The sequence below is a fragment of the Salmo salar genome, chromosome ssa23 (genome assembly GCF_905237065.1).
Source record: "Salmo salar chromosome ssa23, Ssal_v3.1, whole genome shotgun sequence".
In the NCBI taxonomy this organism is placed as follows: domain Eukaryota; kingdom Metazoa; phylum Chordata; class Actinopteri; order Salmoniformes; family Salmonidae; genus Salmo; species Salmo salar.
The window spans coordinates 24,363,045-24,381,571 of NC_059464.1; the positions used below are offsets into that span (position 1 = coordinate 24,363,045).

At 41.6% G+C, this 18,527-nt stretch overlaps 1 protein-coding gene across 4 annotated transcripts in view; it reads left to right on the top strand.

Moving 5' to 3' along the window:
- Positions 1-10,165: 10,165 nt before the first annotated feature.
- The window catches only part of LOC106584299 (phospholipid-transporting ATPase IF), a 61,109-nt gene continuing 52,747 nt past the window's right edge, over positions 10,166-18,527 (top strand). For 3 of the 4 annotated variants that reach the window (XR_006761563.1, XM_045706421.1, XM_045706419.1), the window contains exon 1: positions 10,166-10,430. Coding sequence is in view for 3 of the 4 variants with exons in the window: in XM_045706421.1 (XP_045562377.1) it covers positions 10,401-10,430 (30 nt within the window). In the remaining variant the exon portion in view is untranslated. The remainder of the gene's footprint in view (positions 10,431-18,527) is intronic. The other variant, XM_045706420.1, reaches the window with a different exon arrangement.

Genomic DNA, 18,527 nt, shown 5'->3' on the forward strand with positions numbered 1-18,527 from the left:
ATGTGTCAAAGGCTTTTATTGACAATTACATGAAGTTAATGCAGAGTCAATATTTGCAGTGTTGACCTTTCTTTTTCAAGACCTCTGCGATCCGCCCTGGCATGCTGTCAATTAACTTCTGGGCCACATCCTGACTGATGGCAGCCCATTCTTGCATAATCAATGCTTGGAGTTTGACAGAATTTGTGGGTTGTTTGTTTGTCCACCCGCCTCGAGGATTGACCACAAGTTCTCAATTGAACTAAGGTCTGGGGAGTTTCCTGCCCATGGACCCAAAATATCGATGTTTTGTGCCCCGAGCCACTTAGCTATCACTTTTGCCTTATGGCAAGGTGCTCCATCATGCTGGAAAAGGCATTGTTCGTCACCAAACTGTTCCTGGATGATTGGGAGAAGTTGCTCTCGGAGGATGTGTTGGTACCATTCTTAATTCATGGCTGTGTTCTTAGGCAAAATTGTGAGAGTGAGCCCACTCCCTTGGCTGAGAAGCAACCCCACACATGAATGGTCTCAGGATGCTTTACTGTTAGCATGACACAGGACTGATGGTAGCGCTCACCTTGTCTTCTCCAGACAAGATTTTTTCCGGATGCCCCAAACAATCGGAAAGGGGATTCAGAGAAAATGACTTTACCCCAGTCCTCAGCAGTCCAATCCCTGTACCTTTTGCAAAATATCAGTCTGTCCTGGAGAGAAGTGGCTTCTTTGCTGTCCTTCTTGACATCAGGCCATCCTCCAAAAGTCTTCGCCTCACTGTGCATGCAGATGCATTCACACCTGCCTGCTGTCATTCCTGAGCAAGCTCTGTACTGGTGATGCCCCGATCCTGCAGCTGAATCAACTTTAGGAGACGGTCCTGGCGCTTGATGGACTTTCTTGGGCGCCCCGAAGCCTTCTTCACAACAATTGAACCGCTCTCCTTAAAGTTCTTGATGATCCGATAAATGGTTGATTTAGGTGCAATCTTACTGGCAGCAACATCCTTGTCTGTGAAGCCCTTTTTGTACAAAGCAATGATGACGGCACGTGTTTCCTTGCAGGTAACCATGGTTGACAGAGGAAGAACAATGATTCCAAGCTCCACCCTCCTTTTGAAGCTTCCAGCCTGTTATTTTAACTCAATCAGCATGACAGAGTGATCTCCAGCCTTGTCCTCATCAACACTCACACCTGTGTTAACGAGAGAGTTACTGACATGTCAGCTGGTCCTTTTGTGGCAGGGCTGAAATGCAGTGGAAATGTTTTTTGGGGGATTCAGTTAATTTGCTTGGCAAAGAGGGACTTTGCAATTAATCTGAGCACTCTTCATAACATTCTGGAGTATATGCAAATTGCCATCATACAAACTGAGGCATCAGACTGTGAAAATAAATTTGTGTAATTCTCAAAACTTTTGGCCACAAATGTATATGGAGGAAACTGCCTAGACCTCTGCAATTTGAAGAAAATAGTGTAATATTCTGTTATAGCAATACTAATGTATTCATCTACAGTAAAAGCAAATTATCTTTAAGCTTTCACTCACTTTTGATATTTGAGTCAAATATATAAAAGTATGAGTCACCCACTGGGGAGCCAGGCCCAGCCAATCAGAATGAGTTTTTCCCTGAGAAAAAGGGCTTTCTTACAGACAGAAATACTCCTCAGTTTCATCAGCTGTCCGAGTGGCTGTTCTCAGACAATCCCGAAGCCGGATGTGGAGATCCTGGGCTGGCGTGGTTACACGTGGTCTGCAGTTGTGAGGCCGGTTGGACGTACTGCCAAATTCTCTAAAACAACATTGGAGGTGGCTTATGGTAGAGAAATGAACATGAAATTCTCTGGCAACAGCTCTGGTGGACATTCCTTCAGTCAGCATGCCAAATTGCACATTCCCTCAAAACTTGAGACATCTGTGGAATTTTATTGTCCCCAGCACAAGGTGCAACTGGGTAATAATCTTGCTGTTTAATCAGTTTCTTGATATGCCACACCTATCAATTGGATGGATTATCTTGGAAAAGGAGAAGCGCTCACTAACTGCGATGTAAACAAATATGTGCACAAAATTGTAGCGAAATAGACTTTGTGCATGGGACCAACACTTTACATGTTGCGTTTGTTCAGTATATTTGCTTCATTAAAATGGTAAAAGTCACCCTCTCTGTGCCATGTTTTAGTGAGATAGATGTCAAAGTCATTGGCAGAGACAAACAGAAGAGGAGACTTATATGCTTGAGGATCAGCCTGCAGAACTGGCAAGTGATCTTTATTGTCCAACTCGTGTGCATGTTGTACTGCTCGCATTGCGCGTGCACAATAGACTTTCATTTGTTGATCAATTTCCTATGGCCTCGTCAGCCTCGCTGTCTGCCTTGTTTTCCGTTGGATACCATATTGCATTAGGCAGCTATTGAGCGCTTCTTCTAATTCTTTGAATTTTTATTGGTGGACTCTAAAAGGTGTATTGCTGCCACCTACTGGGTGGGGTGAAAACTGAGAAACTTTAACGCAGGAAGAAAATAAAAAAGGGAAAGGGTGCAAAACATACTCAGTATTCTCAATCTCATTATCCCCCCCCCCCAAAATAACTATGTACTCCTTCATTCAGTTTCAAATGTCAACTCAGATCCCTACACAGGCTCTGGAGCCTGAGGGGGAGTATCTTCCGACAATATTCCCTGCAATGTTTCAGCCGTGAAGTCCTGAAGATCGAATAACCTTTTTGCTGCTTTCACAGTGATATCCAGTTAAATTTATTTGTTTGTCCTGTACAAAGTAATCACCAGCACAATGAACGTTAATTTTTTTAAAATAAACCTTCATTAGTATTTCAGGACATTTTGGCTGATGAACAACAGCAACAGGCTGCTACTCATCCACTGCCATAGCGTCATCTACTCGCTTAACAATTTTTACTGCCTCCGTATAGGAGACCTGCTCTGCAGCCCTGATCCTCGCTACTTTGACCTCCTTCAACCTAACAGGGCACTCAGTGAACTCTGGAACATGATTCCCATCACAGCTGCAGCATCGTGCATCCTCAGACTCTTCAACACTGATATTCCGTCTGCAAATACTTGACACATGGCCAACGTTTTAAATTTATGACAGTGTAGCGGTTTTTGTACATACGCTCAGACCACATATCGTTACATGGGTCGGGAGAGACTTTTCACCAAACATCAATAGTACAGAAATGTCTTTCCTCCTTTCCATTCACAGTATGGCTTAATCGACATGACCCAACTATTCCCGTCATGTTGTCCCTATACCAAGAAGCCTCTATCCAGCGAGACGCCAGAGAAGACACATTTCCTTGGTGCCCTACTCTGAAAATCATAACTCTACACTTCATACGTTGAATGTTTATAGAGCTTTCTCTTTTTGCTCTTTCGATACATGAAATCACTATCATACTGCTCTTGGTCACTCTGACCGACTCCACCTTTCCGAATTCGTCCTTCACCATCTTCGAGACCTTCCTCGGGTCTCCATTCTGTACGACATTGTTCCCAATCGGCACTGACTTATCCCAGTTGATAGGACGGCTAAAGCAAACCCCTCTGTTTTTGAGTTTCTTGCACATAAATGTTTTATTTTCTAAAGTTAACGGCTAAACCCGCCCATTTCTACACCTCTTAATCTGATTTTAAACCTGAACCCTAACCTTAAATTTACACGGCTAACCTTATGCCTGACCCAAACTTTTTGTAGCCAATTTTGACTTTGTGGCTGTGTTATACAGGGGAAACCCTGTGGCCACGGACTGCGGTTTCAGCTAGAAACCACAACGTCAGATTCCACAGCCAGAAATCAAATCAAATTTTATTTGTCACATGCGCCGAATACAACACCTAACAGTGAAATGCTTACTTAACTGCATTGATGGTTAAGGGCTTGTTTTTCTTACAAGTGTTAAGTAAAAAAATAAATAATAATAATAATTTAAAAAAAAATAAAGATTAGATACGGCCTTGTGAATGTTGACCTATTTAAAAGGGCTTACTCACGTCGGCTACGGAGAGCGTGATCGCACAGTCATCCGGAACAGCTGATGCTCTCATGCATGCTTCAGTGTTGCTTGCCTCGAAGCAAGCATAGAAGTCATTTAGCTCATCTGGTAGGCTTGTGTCACTGGGCAGCTCGCGGCTGTGCTTCTCTTTGTAGTCTATAATACTTTGCAAGCCCTGCCACATCCGACGAGCGTCGGAGCCGGTATAGTACGATTCAATCTTAGTCCTGTATTGACTAAATAGATTTGTCGTAATTTAAGGTTAGGCATACGGTTAAGGTTAGGTTTAAAATCAGATTTTAATGAGATACATTTTAGGAATAGGCAGGGTTAAGCCATAATTATGACTTTGTGACTGTGGTTATAGTTTTACACAAAATAATGTTGTGTATTATTTATTTGATGAAAGTACCGACACAACACCGGTGCATTAGTCATTTGCACCAGCTTGTCGTTGTGCATCCTGAGGGCAGTGAGGTTAGCTAATTGTCACATCCATATAAATCCTAGCTAGCTGTCATCACAGATGACGATTGTGTGGTTAAAAATAATTTCTGTCATTGCGGAGGGACTCTAGCTAGCTTGTTTACTACTAAACTAACCTACCTCTAGGTAGCTATCGCCATAACAACAAAAAACGGCAAGTTGCTGTCTGGCTTTAAAACGTCCAAACACAGATAGTTTGTACCAAAGATTTTTATAACTATCATGGTATTTCTATGGTAAAGCTCATCTTTAGCCGTATTGAATCTAGTCACGACAGGGATGTAGCTGGGGAGAAAGTTTATTTTAGTTTACTAGGATCCCAGTTAGCTACGTGCAAAACAAGGTTTTAATTTGACGTGTAAAATAACAAAATTATATTTGAGAATATTGTGTATGCTGAATTTGCAAGAGCAAGCCAAGCGCTACCACTTGGGTCAGTAGCGCTGTCAAAGCTGTAATAAAAAAATAAAAAAAAATAGTTTAAATAAAAAAACACTGCAAAGAAGCACACACACTGGTCATAATACACCATTATTTGTACAACCAATTGGAAAACGTCTGAGTACTTGAAATAAGAGCAGGATCAAAAATGATAGCTAGGTAGGCTTGTCCAACATTCTCCCTGCCATGCAACCATCTCAGAGGCAGGGGAGAAAGGATGGTGATCCTGCCAGCCAGCCCGACATATCCCAAGCAGTTAGACCTTATCCATCCTAGAGTCAAAATCAATTGGGGGTTCTTGCATTGGAATTATGCTTATATCACACTATACCAAAAATAAACAAAGTTAAAATGCAGAGACTTCGAGATCATTGAAAGCTTTTGAAGTGACAGGTTGGCACAAAATCTCTGCTGCACTGTTAGCACAATGGACAGTATCCTACACAGTAAACTAAGGCTGTTTTGGTAATGAATATAGGCTACAAGATACACGGAACAAAAATATGAAACACAACATGTAAAGTGTTGGACCCATGTTTCATGAGCTGAAATAAAAGATCCCAGAAATTGTCCAGACTCACAAAGCTTATTTCTCTCAAATTTTGTGCACCAATTTGTTTACATCCCTGTTAATGAGCTTTCCTCCTTTGCCAAGATAATCCATCCATCTGACATGTGTGGCATATGTGTATCTCACCAAAATAATGCAAACTAAATTCTGAAAGTAGTAAGTAGCCTAGTTATTCATGCATGCAAACAAAAATACTGACTAGCAGTTTAGCTTAGAATACTGACAACTGCAAATGCGACCAAAGGAATGCAAACAGAAAACAAGCTACCAAGTAGTAGGCCTAGGAAACAAAATATCAGCTCGATAAAGACATTATACAACCTATATTTAGGCTAGTTACATTAAGAGTAAACAAATGCAGTAAAAGAGGCGAATGGAGATCCAAATAGCCTAATACAGTAAGATGCAGCCATGCACAGCTGTCTTACCAAATAAATAGGCATATAGGCTTGTTGTGATGTGGCACAATACACAAATTCAACCCACGTAAAAAATTAAGCAATGCCAGCCTACCCTTAACATGTTTCCAATGTATACAGTTTCATTTACAACCACAAAAACCAATAGGCTAACCGTCATTTGGATTGTTGCATTGGAATTATATTGAATTCTGTTTATATAATGCTATACCACAATAAACAGAAGTTCAAGTCGCACAAAATCTCTGCTGAGTTCTGTCAACATGGACAGTGCCCTACACACCAAAGCAAGATTTTGATAAAAATCAACCAGCTTTTCAGAAGGAGTTGGAGCATCCTTGATGCTCTGTAGAACTTGCGTTACAGCCTTATTCTAAAATGTATTAAATAAATAGTCGTCGTCCCCCCCCACAAATCTACACACAATCCCCGATAATGACAAAGTAAAAACAGGTTAAGACATTTTTGCAAATATATTAAAAATTAAACTGAAATATGATATTTACATAAGTACTCAGACCCTTTACTCAGTACTTTGTTGCAGCACCTTTGGCAACGATAACAGCATTGAGTCTTTTTGGTATGACGCTAAAAAAAAAGGCACAGTTGTTTGCAGAGTTCTCCCATTTTTCTTTGCAGATCCTCTCAAGCTCTGACCAGGTTGGATGGGGAGCATTTCTGCACAGCTATTTTTAGGTCTCTTCAGAGATGTTTGATCAAGTCCAAGTCAGGGCTCTGGCTGGGCCACTCAAGGATATTCAGGAACTTGTCCCGAAGACACTCCTGCATTGTTGTGGCTGTGTGCTTAGGGTCGTTGTCCTGTTGGAAGGTGAACCTTCACTCCAGTCAAGTCCTGAGCGCACTGGAGCAAGTTTTCATCAAGGATCTCTGTACTTTGCTCCGTTCATCTTTGCCTTGATCCTAACTAGTCTCCTAGTCCCTGCCGCTAAAAACATCCTCACAGCATGATGCTGCCACCACCATGCTTCACAGTAGGGATGGTATTGGCCAGGTGATGAGCAGTGCCTGGTTTCATCCAGATGTGACGCTTGGCATTCAGCCCAAAGAGTTCAATCTTAGTTTCATCAGACCAGAGAACCTTGTTTCTCATGGTCTGAGAGTCCTTAGGTGCCTTTTGGCAAACTCCAAGCGGGCTGTCATGTGCCTTTTACTGAGGAGTGGCTTCCATCTGGCCATTCTACTGTGAAGTCTTGATTGGTGGAGTGCTGCAGAGATGGTTGTCCTTCTGGAAGGTTCACCCATCTCCACAGAGGAACTCTGGAGCTCTCATTGGGTTCTTGGTCACCTCCCTGACCAAGGCCCTTCTCCCCCAAATGCTCAGTTTGGCCGGGCGGCCATCTCTAGGAAGAGCCTTGGTGGTTCCAAACTTCTTCCATTTATGAATGATGGAGGCCACTGTATTCTTGGGGAACTTCAATGCCGCCCCCAAAAAATTTTTTGGTACCCTTCCCCAGATCTGTACCTCGACACAATCCTGTCTGAGCTCTACGGACAATTCCGTCGACCTCGTAGCTTGGTTTTTGATCTGACATGCACTGTCAACCTTGGGACCTTATATTACCTGTGTGTGCCTTTCCAAATCATGTCCGAGCAATTGAATTTGCCACAGATGGACTCCAATCAAGTTGTAGAAACATCAAGGATGAGCAATGGAAACAGGATGCACCTGGGCTCAATTCCGAGTCTTATTTACATAGGTGTTGACCCTTTGCTATTAGTTATATTTTAATGCATTTGCAAAAATGTCCAAAAAACCTTTCACTTTGAAGATTTTTATTCAATCCATTTTGGAATAAGGCTGTAACATAACAAAATATGGAAATGTCAAGGGTCTGAATACTTTCCGAAGGCACTGTATATTGCAATATGTTACTTTTCTGTATGGGTTGCTTTCCCTAGCCCCCTTACACATACCGTAGCACGCTCTGTCCATTGTGCTGACAGAGCAGTGGAGATACACATTTTGTGGCAACCTTTCACGCAATCATTACATTTGTTTATATAGTGACAAAACTAATACTGTGGGGCACAAGTGAATGAGAGGGCTAAGCCCCCTTGTGGAACCCGGACGGTCAAAATACAGACTAATAATCAAGCATTTTGTCGACATTGATAACAGCTTGTTAACTGGATGTAAGCAGTCTACCTACTATGTTGACTTCAGTTTGCAGAATAAAAGTCACTCACAAATATCTTTGATTCAGATGTGTTTGGCAACTTCTGGGGTAGATACCTATCTCGCGTCAATCCAACCAGCCTGAAAACAATGACCAGAAACTGCAATAATTTGATATTCTTAGCAATAAGCTTCCCAGCTACAATGTTGCCCCAAGATAAACGTATAAGCATGGCTTGACCAGACCAGGTCTGACAATATTCAATCAAATACAAAAACTGTCTTATAAAATTAGGGGTTCTTTAGATGACACCTAGCTAGATCGTTATGGTGCTTTCAAGACAACTGGGAACTCTGGAAATAAACGAGGTCAAATCATGACATCATTGATCCTAAGGTCAGAAAGTTCTAAACTATTTTCCCCCCATTCGCCCTCCCCAGAGTTGCCAGTTGTCTTGAACAAACTGTAGTTTGAAGTCAGATTTCCTGAGATCCCTGTTGTTTTTAACGCGGCATTTGCATTCACATGCTAGTCAGAACTAGGAAACGTTCTATTTGCTAATTCGTTAACCTCGGCAAATGTACAACTACAACCAGTTAGCAAGTCGTACATTTCTGAGTGTCCTAGTTCTGTATAGCATGGTTATGCCCCACGTTCACAACCATCGCTAATGCAACAGATGAGGTCATTTTGCCTCTCCCTTGTGCGGCAATGGCAGTTGTGCAACAACTTTACCAGCATCATTGCATAGGTATCGTTGAATCACTGGCATGAAATATGAGTGCTAGTGTAATAAATGTGTAAAGACGATGTAAAAAAAAAAAGTATTGTGACGTGTAGTCATATACAGATCATGATTGGTCAACAAGCGTTATTTGACATGTATCGTTTTTGACACGCAAAGACCTAAATGGCATTCCACACATGCAGCAGCTACTCTTCCTGGGGTCCACAAAGGATGTGGGACAGTAGACACAAGACCATAGAGCTAGACAGAGGACTCATCTTTGCACCTGTGCTATCTTAGCGTCTGACAGCATGTGTGACCCGTTTCAAGAAGCTAGGCGTATGTTGCACATCACTACTTCATAGGAGAGCTAACGTTATGTGTATGATCTGTGTAGTCTCAGAAAGCCATTTGCGTTGATAGCTAAAATTTAACCTAGTTGTTTAGCTACTTGCAGATTCATGCATGGTAGTATTGCAGCATTGGAAACAACTGGGAGCTTGGAAAAATGCAAAGTCAAATCATGACGTCATTGATCTTCAGGTCGGAAAGTCAGAGCTCTAGAAAGTCCGCCCCCCCCCGCCCCCCCGGAATGGAATTCTGAGTTGGATGACCATTCAAATACATTTCCCCCCAGTCGGAGCCATTCCCCCCAGAGTTCACAGTTGTTTTCAACGCAGCATTAGAGTTGGGATTATGGTTCATTGTTTGGCTAGCTAGCTACATGTCTAAACAAGACTCCACTATGAAAGTAAGAATTTAACTATACCGTTTACACTTTCTGTATCCTGTGCATGTGACAAGTAAACCTTGATTCTATTTGATATAGTGTGTGCTTACCAGAGACTAATGTGAAGAACATAGCCTGCACCAAAATCAGATTAGGATATAGATCAAGGATTAGATTGTGTATTTTTACTACTACTTTTTGCTACTACTTTCACCACTTAGTCTTGAAATCTTTGGTTGTTTACTACACTGTGAATCCTTAAAGAGACTAGTGGGGCTAAGGCTTAAGAGGGTGTGAACAATGCTGAATGGGTGTAGACAAAGAGCTCGCCAGTAGGTGTACCAAAACATTCCCAGGCCATTTCTCAAACTTTTAGCAACTTTCAAAGCAGAATTACTTTCCCATTAATATAAAATGTTCTAGTTCCGAGTCTCTACTTTTATCCAATGTAAAAAACACAATTTCAAATGTTGTTACATAGGACCCAGTCTAGGTGGTGGGTCACATTTTGAAGTACTAAATGTCCTTCACAATTGGCTTATCACTCCTGATGAACCGGTTGGATATGACCCCAACAGGGTCACCCAGTTGACTACATTAAAATGGTGGAAGCCCTGAATGGCGCTGCCCATGCTAATACGGATTTTTGGCCACTAGAGGCCTCTATCATTCTCTATGGGCGAGACAGACTTTGCAGCCGTCACATTAATAGGGACATAATTACTTCCACGTAATGGTAGAGATCATCTTTGATCACATAATCACACAGCCTGGATGTTTTGTGTAACGGACACAAGACCTGCCTGTAAAAGGAAATATTTATGGTTTGGGAAGGGTTTACGGGAATAGCTAGCTAGCCACCTTGCTGGCTACTTTGGATGACATTTGGCAAGGATGCTGCTACGGTGGATACGGCAACAGCTGGTAAGTAAAGTATCCTCGTTAACTTGCTAGAAATACTCGTTAACTAGCTAGAAATATCCGCTAGCAAGTGGACTTTTCTATTGAGAAAGACGTTGATGCACATGAAACAATATGATAAAGCAACCTGGTTGCTTTGAAGAGTTAAGAATCCGACCAACTGGCTGGCTGCCTGTGTAAGTTCGCCGCTGAGCTAGCTGGCTTGTTTATTTACCAAAGATGAGCAGGGCTAGCAGCTAGCTACTGCATTAATCCAACCAGGGCTCACTTATACATTCTAACGTAACTCAAATGTATCTAGCAAGTTGGCTGTTCTGTACGACGAGCTAAGCTGTTGGCCAGTTAGTTATACTAAACTAGCTAACTATAACTAGCTACATTTGAGTCATTTAGCAGACGTTATCGAGAGTTAGTTAACGTTACTTACAATTAGTGTATTCATCTTAAAGTGAAACTGACAGCGTTTTAGCCAGATTAACTCTTATTAAATCTGTTCATAATACACCCCCAGCCCAGGAAGAATGACACGTTTTGTACATTTGACACGCAAGCACTTATATGGTCATTCATAAATTCATAGAATGTTTGGGAATGACAAAGGCATTTGTGAAAATTCTATTGCAATACAGTGTGAACGCAGCCGTGCATTTGGACAATTAGACGCTAGTGGCACATGAACAAATTATGAGGATGGGAGACCAACATAGGTGCGGACCACAGACGACAAAGCGTGTTTCACTTTTGTTACCTAAAGAATTGAACAAATATTTATATTACAATATTATGGTGAATGAGGGCTACTTAGTGTTGGGACGGGATTACAGCAGTGAGGGTATGAGGCATGAGTTGAGGTGTTTATACTGTAGGCTTCAGTGCAGGACAGGCTCATCATGGATGGTGTTGGAGAAGAGATCAACTTTTCCACTGAGGGCAGGACAGGATTTGACTGGGAAGACAACAAACACATTTAGACAAGGGCTAATAATGAGTTAGTCCATGCAAGGAGTAAAATGATCTGTGTAATGTGATTGACTCTACATACAGTAATGAGAGAATTAACAGGCCTACTCAGTGCTTGGAGAGGAAACATTCAATGTGCCAGTGGATGAGAGAGCACATGTGACCTAAAGTTCTTGTCAGGAGAGAATTGACAATGGTAGTGGATTGGAGGGGTAATCACTTCTTAAATCAGGGAACAGGAGGGGACTTAGCTGTAAATACAAATCGCAGACACATTCCATTACAGCAGCGCCATGATAGGTTTGGGCAACAACTTTCTCCATGAAGTTAAACTCAGACATCTCAGAATTCATAGTCTAACAGGCTGCGCATTGCTACCCACTTGACACAAAGTAGCCCAAGAAACCTTCCTGAGTAAAGCCCTGATCATCCACATTCAGTGCATTCGGAAAGTATTCAGACCCTTTTCCCCCCCTCAATAAAACTTGACATTTTTGCAAATTTAGAAAATAAAAACTGATCACATTATGTAAGTATCAGACCCTTTACTCAGTACTTTGTTGAAGCACCTTTGGCAATGATTACAGCATCAATTCTTCTTGGGTATGACACTACAAGCTTGGCACACCTGTATTTGGGGAGTTTCTCCCATTCTTCTCTGCAGATCCTCTCAAGCGCTGTCAGGTTGGATGGGGAGTGTTGCTGCACAGCTTTTTTTCAGGTCTCTCCAGAGATGTTCGATCGGGTTCAAGTCCGTGCTCTGGCTGGGCCTCTCAAAGACATCGATACTTGCCCCGAAGCCACTCTTGCGTTGGCTTGGCTGTGTGCTTAGGGTCGTTGTCCTGTTGGAAGGTGAACCTTGGCCCCAGTCGGAGGTCATGAGGGCTCTGGATGGATTTTCATCAAGGATCTCTACTTTGCTCCGTTCATCTTTCCCTTGAGCCTGACCAGTATCCCAGTCCCTACCGCTGAAAAACATCTCTACAGCATGATGCTGCCACCACCACCATGCTTCCCCGTAGGGATGGTGCCAGGTTTCCTCCAGACCTGACGCTTGGCATTCAGGCCAAAGAGTTCAATCTTAGTTTCATCATACCAGAGAATCTTGTTTCGCATGGTCTGAGTCTTTAGGTGCCTTTTGGCAAACTCCAAGCGGGCTGTCATGTGCCTTTTGAGTGGCTTCCGTCTGGCCATTCTACCGTGAAGGCCTGATTGGTGGAGTGCTGCAGAGATGGTTGTCCTTCTGGACGGTTCACCCATCTCCACTCTGGAGCTCTGTCAGAGTGACCATCAGGTTCTTGGTCACCTCCATGACCAAGGCCCAGCTCTCCTGATTGCTCAGCTTTAGAAAGAGTCTTGGTGATTCTAATTGTCTTCCATTTAAGAATGGAGGCCACTGTGTTCTTGGGGACCTTCAATGCTGCAGAAATGTTTTGGTAACCTTGACCAGATCTGTACCGCAACACCATCCTGTCACTGAGCACTAAATACAATTCCTTCAACCTCATGGCTTGGTTTTTGCTCAGACATGCGCTGTCAACTGTGGGACGTTTTATATAGACAGGTGTGTGCCTTTCCAAATCATGTCCAATCAATTGAATTTACCACAGGTGGACTCCAATCAAGTATGATCAATGGAAACAGCATGCACCTGAGCTCAATTTCAAGTCTCATAGCAAAGGGTCTGAGCATTAAAAACCTGTTTTCACTTTGTCATTATGGGGTATTGTGTGTCGGTTGATGAGGAAAACAATGAATTTAATCAATTTTGGAATAAGGCTGTAACTTAACAAAATGTGGTAAAAGTCAAAGGGTCTGAATACTTTCCGAATGCGCTGTACCTGACGATAACTGACAACTGCGAGCAGACTGGTGGCACCATAGGTCCCAGAGTGATGGGACAATTGTTTTCCCCCCCGGGGCCCGGTGTTTTTCCTTATCTTGTAACCTAACCAGGAAAACGCCAGACCCTATAGGGTATGACAATGATTAATCAGTTCTAAAAAGGTTTTATACAGCTATGATGGGACCAGTTTTTCTAATCAGGTCACATGGTTTAAAAAAACTCCTGGTCCTGGGGAGGATGAAAACCCTGTCAAACTGCAGCAACCTTATACTTGTTCAAATTTAATTATATTTATATTCAGAGGTGTGGACTCGAGTCACATGACTTGGACTCGAATCAGACTCGAGTCACATATGATGACTTGCAACTCGACTTTGACACCAATGACTCGTGACTTGACTTGTACTTGTGCCTTATGACTCGACCTGACTTGATACCCTCCCCAAGCCCAAATATTAAAAATGATGCTATTAAAGAAAGTGTGCAGCGCATCAACTCTTCATTTAACGGATTACAGTTTGAATCGGACAGCAGCCAATCAAATTGTGCCAGCTGAGAAAAAGTTGTGCGTGGCAGTGCAGAGGAACGTCGGCGGGTGAATTCAGATGGAGCCCTTGGAAAGATGATTATGATTATCACCCAAAATTATTATTTACGGATATAAAGACGACGCTGTATCAACAAAAAACGGATTGCAAATTGCAAAAAATACGGGAAGAAAATTACAGACGGAGGTGCAACAATTTCCAATTTTGTTCGACATTTGAAGCTGCACAAAAAACGGTAAGTCGTGGCTAATATAGCCGACAGCTATATATTTTATTACTTTACTAGTGTATCATGTAGGCTAATGTAACGTTAAATCAATGAGCCTCCACACAGTCAGTCAGTGCGGGAACATGATCATTGCACCCAAGATTGAGCTACAACTGGCTAGGCAGTTGGTAGCCTAAATCCTGTCTGATGTTACTGCTGTTCCTAAAACCATTGACATACGTTAGCCTACTGTAACCACAGAGAGAGAGTGTGTGTAAGTTTGGGCGATTGTGTACAAGCCTACATCGCCCGATTGCGCTCCATAGCTATCCTCGGGGGGGGGGGTTGTGTGTGTATGTCTCTTTCTCATGGCTACCCATGTATTTCCATGGAAATATATAACGTTTATTTGGAAAGTAATAAATGTATAGATATTTTGAAAAGCATTCATGATTTGCATGAATGTAATATGCTAACTATTACTCTTGTTCAAAATATGAAATGGTAGAGCACATTATGACTTGTTTAGGACTTGAAACTTGACTCTATACTTGGCAGTCTTGACTTGAGACTTGACTCGGACTTGTCTGTCTTGACTTGGGACTTGGAGTGCTAAGACTTGAGACTTACTTGTGACTTGGTCCCACCTCTGTTTTATACTAGACTAACGGGGTTTATTCCACACAGAGACCACAATTGATGGACAATAGAACTCACAGGGCTGAATTTGCTATATGCGTGTTTGCGTCATACAGGCCTATGCAACTGTAGTTCTAATTAAAAATTAATTCAGTTTGTCATCACTATGTTGATTGATTCATTCCAGTTAATAATTTTGGATTGAAAAGCTATAGTCAGCCTAGTCAGCTCAAGTTTGAATAAACCTTTTTTTCCCACATTTCCTCCTGACAAACAAATGGACTACAAATACATAACGTTACCAATTTGTTTACCCTAGCCAGATGGACATGGCGCATAGGCTGTATGCAGCTGTTATTATTAGTAGCCTGCAGTTGATAAGACTGAAAAATCATCTTGATTTCATCCCATACAGCATGTCAGATCTCTAATGTTTAGGTGTAGCCTAGGCTGCTGCAACATTTCTGTGAAGAGTTTGAGTCGGTCTGTCAGGAGTGATTGTGTTATCACCTTTGCTAAATAAATACCGGAGGAAAGTGGAAAGTCTACTTGAGCACAAAACTATGCGCTGCGTCAACCTCTTTTTAATCTCACTTTTAATGGAAGTGATCAAATCTTTCTGAATTGATTTCGACAACCTAGAGAAGACTGTAGGGGCTTCCATATGCTCAGAAAGTAAAGCATCGTAATGTGCAATTACCTCTGCAAGCTCCTTGTAGTTGCCCTTGTTAGCTGAACTTTTCCTCTCATCTTGCCAACTCTTGCCGATAAGCTGCTTGTGACCCTGACATGCTGACCACAACGCTCACTCGCACAAAATACACCTGAATGGATTTCTTCAAATATGTTACATTTGGAACTTTACAGTCCTATTGATTTAAACAACCTTGAAAAGGTAGGCTCTCTCTCCCTCCAGTTATGCACATCAACAACTAATGCTAGCCAGAGCGAGATGAGCTAAAATCTAACAAGGGAACATTAGATAAACCCTCTCAAACTTTTTCAGCTAGTTGGCTGTCAAAATTGCACTTATAAATGATGGGGAATAGTAGCCTGCTCGTGTGTCTGCAGCTTGCCTGTCAATGCATGCATGTCCCAACCCACGTTTTGACAACTGAATGGGAACTTGCCTGCCCATATGATCGATGACAAGATCGATGACAAGTACAAGGATCCGTTTTGTAAATTGCCTCCTATGTGTTAGTGTGCTCTGCATTTGTAAATTCAGAGCGTTGTCACATTGTTCATAAATTCAGAGCGTACACTGCACTATTGACACTGGACACTGGTTGAGGAGTATGGTTGAGCCAAACGTTCCTCAAACAGAAGTCAATGACCAAGCTAACTGGCTAAAGTTGGCTAGATTGCTAGCTACTTCCAGACTCAAATGAGAGAGCGCCTCACTGACCATTTTACTCGCCCTAGCAGAGCCAGTTTACATGTTATCTAGAGCTTTAGTGACTAACTGTGCTGCAGGCAACAACTTTTTGTATAACTTTTTTGCTGAAGTTTACTGACACCGGTCATATTCAGCGTGTGTTCGTAAATTCATCAGTTATTATGCGCTCATGCACAATCAGACAAGAGTGCTCAGAAATCTGAGTAGATAGCCAGTGAATTTACAAGTGCAAGAGATGTGTTAACTGGATAACAGTCATTCAAGTTCAGCATAGATAGCTAGCAAAGCGATTCACATTTCTTGCTAGCTAACCAAATGACACCTGCATCTCTAGCAGTAGCCACTAAAAAACGATATGAGGGGGGAAAGTTGGTCAGTCACCCACTCCTCCAATGACATGACATCCCAGCAGATAGCTAGCTGGCTAATGTTAGGCTCCGTGTTTTTAGCTTGCTACATAAATAGATATGCTAGCCTCTTAGCCATGTAAAGACTGACTTATGATCATTGCCCTTGCTAGTTAGATTGTATTGACATTACCAGCCTTATTTAAATTTGTCTCTTTTTTTTTGTAAAAAATATTGAGTACTTGAAACGGTGCATCCCGAATGGGTGGAGGCAGCAAACAATGTACCAGGCCAGCTGTAATTTACAACCTGATAGCAATTTTTCTGGACTACCAAGAAATGTATTGGTGAATTATATTAATCATACATTGAACTGCATCCATTTATTCTGCAAATAATGCCTCTGCAAATAATGCCTCCATGAACATCATGGAATTTATAATTTTAATAATTTGTAATTATTTTAATAGTCTATAATTTTAATGGTAGGTTTATATGAACAGTGAGAGACAGAATAACAATTAAAAAATTCAGAAAAATGCATGTCAAAAATGTTATAAAATGATTTCCATTTTAATGAGGGAAATAAGTATTTGACCCCTCTGCAAAACATGACTTAGTACTTGGTTGGCAAAACCCTTGTTGGCAATCACAGAGGTCAGACGTTTCTTGTAGTTGGCCACCAGGTTTGCACACATCTCAGGAGGGATTTTGTCCCACTCCTCTTTGCAGATCTTCTCCAAGTCATTAAGGTTTCGAGGCTGACGTTTGGCAACTCGAACCTTCAGGTCCCTCCACAGATTTTCTATGGGATTAAGGTCTGGAGACCTCCAGGACCTTAATGTGCTTCTTCTTGAGCTACTCCTTTGTTGCCTTGGCTGTGTGTTTTGGGTCATTGTCATGCTGGAATACCCATCCACGACCCATTTTCAATGCCCTGGCTGAGGGAAGGAGGTTCTCACCCAAGATTTGACAGATATCTTCAGATATCAGCCAGAAATCAATACGGGATTGTATAGATACATCTTTGGTACTCCATGTAAACATAATCTTATCTGGGTTCTTATGTCTCCAAATATCTAGAACACCTAACCTTAGACATCTATTCCTTATCTCACAAACAGAATTGCTATCCTTAGGAGGCCATCTATCTAGATTATCACGTAATACTGTATTAAAATCTCCACCCCATATTACTTTGGCCAATGGAAATTTAGACATTTGACTTTGTTTTTCTCTCGATGTCTATAAATAAAATATAGCTACTTGACTTGTTATTGGAAGCATAACTATTTACAACAATGAGTTTGAATGTGTTTGACATCTACCAATAGTATAATCCATCTCCCTGTATTATCTGCTTCATGACTCAATATATGACCCTTAAAGTTGCCTTTTAAATTAGCGACACCTGCTGACCGATTAGTACCAAATGAAAACCAAATATCATTCCCCCATTGACACTTCCAAAACGCAGTATCTGTGGAACAGGCATGAGTTACTTGAATGAAATAAAAGTCGGCACTCTTACCCATACAATACAAAAATAAAGATTTCCTTTTCAAAATATTACGGATTCCCCTGGCATTAATAGAAAAAACAGAAATGGACATTTACTATCACATTGACTATATGAAGAATATTAAACTTGTATACGTTCACATGAATCGGGTTCTCACAAAAAGAAAAGTTCTTACTAGTTGCAAATAAAAACAGTCCTTTGCACCACGCAAGTGGTTGACCTAAATTATATATAATATTTATACAATTGCAAATAACATTGTACCATAGATTGGTAAAACGAATAGCCATCAAGCTAACATTAAGTGTCAGTGCGAATTTCCCTGCCATAAAGAGAATATATAGTTTGGCTCACATAAACAATGCTCTATCCTCAAGAAATATAGAGTTTTATCAGATGCAAATAAAACTCAGTCCTGCACAACTCACTTGATAAATCCAGCAGTCAACAAGCTAGGCGTCAGCGGGAATTTCCCTTCCATTAACAAAAGCCTTGGCTCCCGCAAAGTATGCACTTTTCCCTTCCTTCCTTGCACTCTCAATCATCGGCCACAGATGATTCCAAGCTTCTTTGTCAAATGCTTTCAGATGAACCTTAGGTTGTTCTTCTTTACATAGTCATTTTTCTTTGC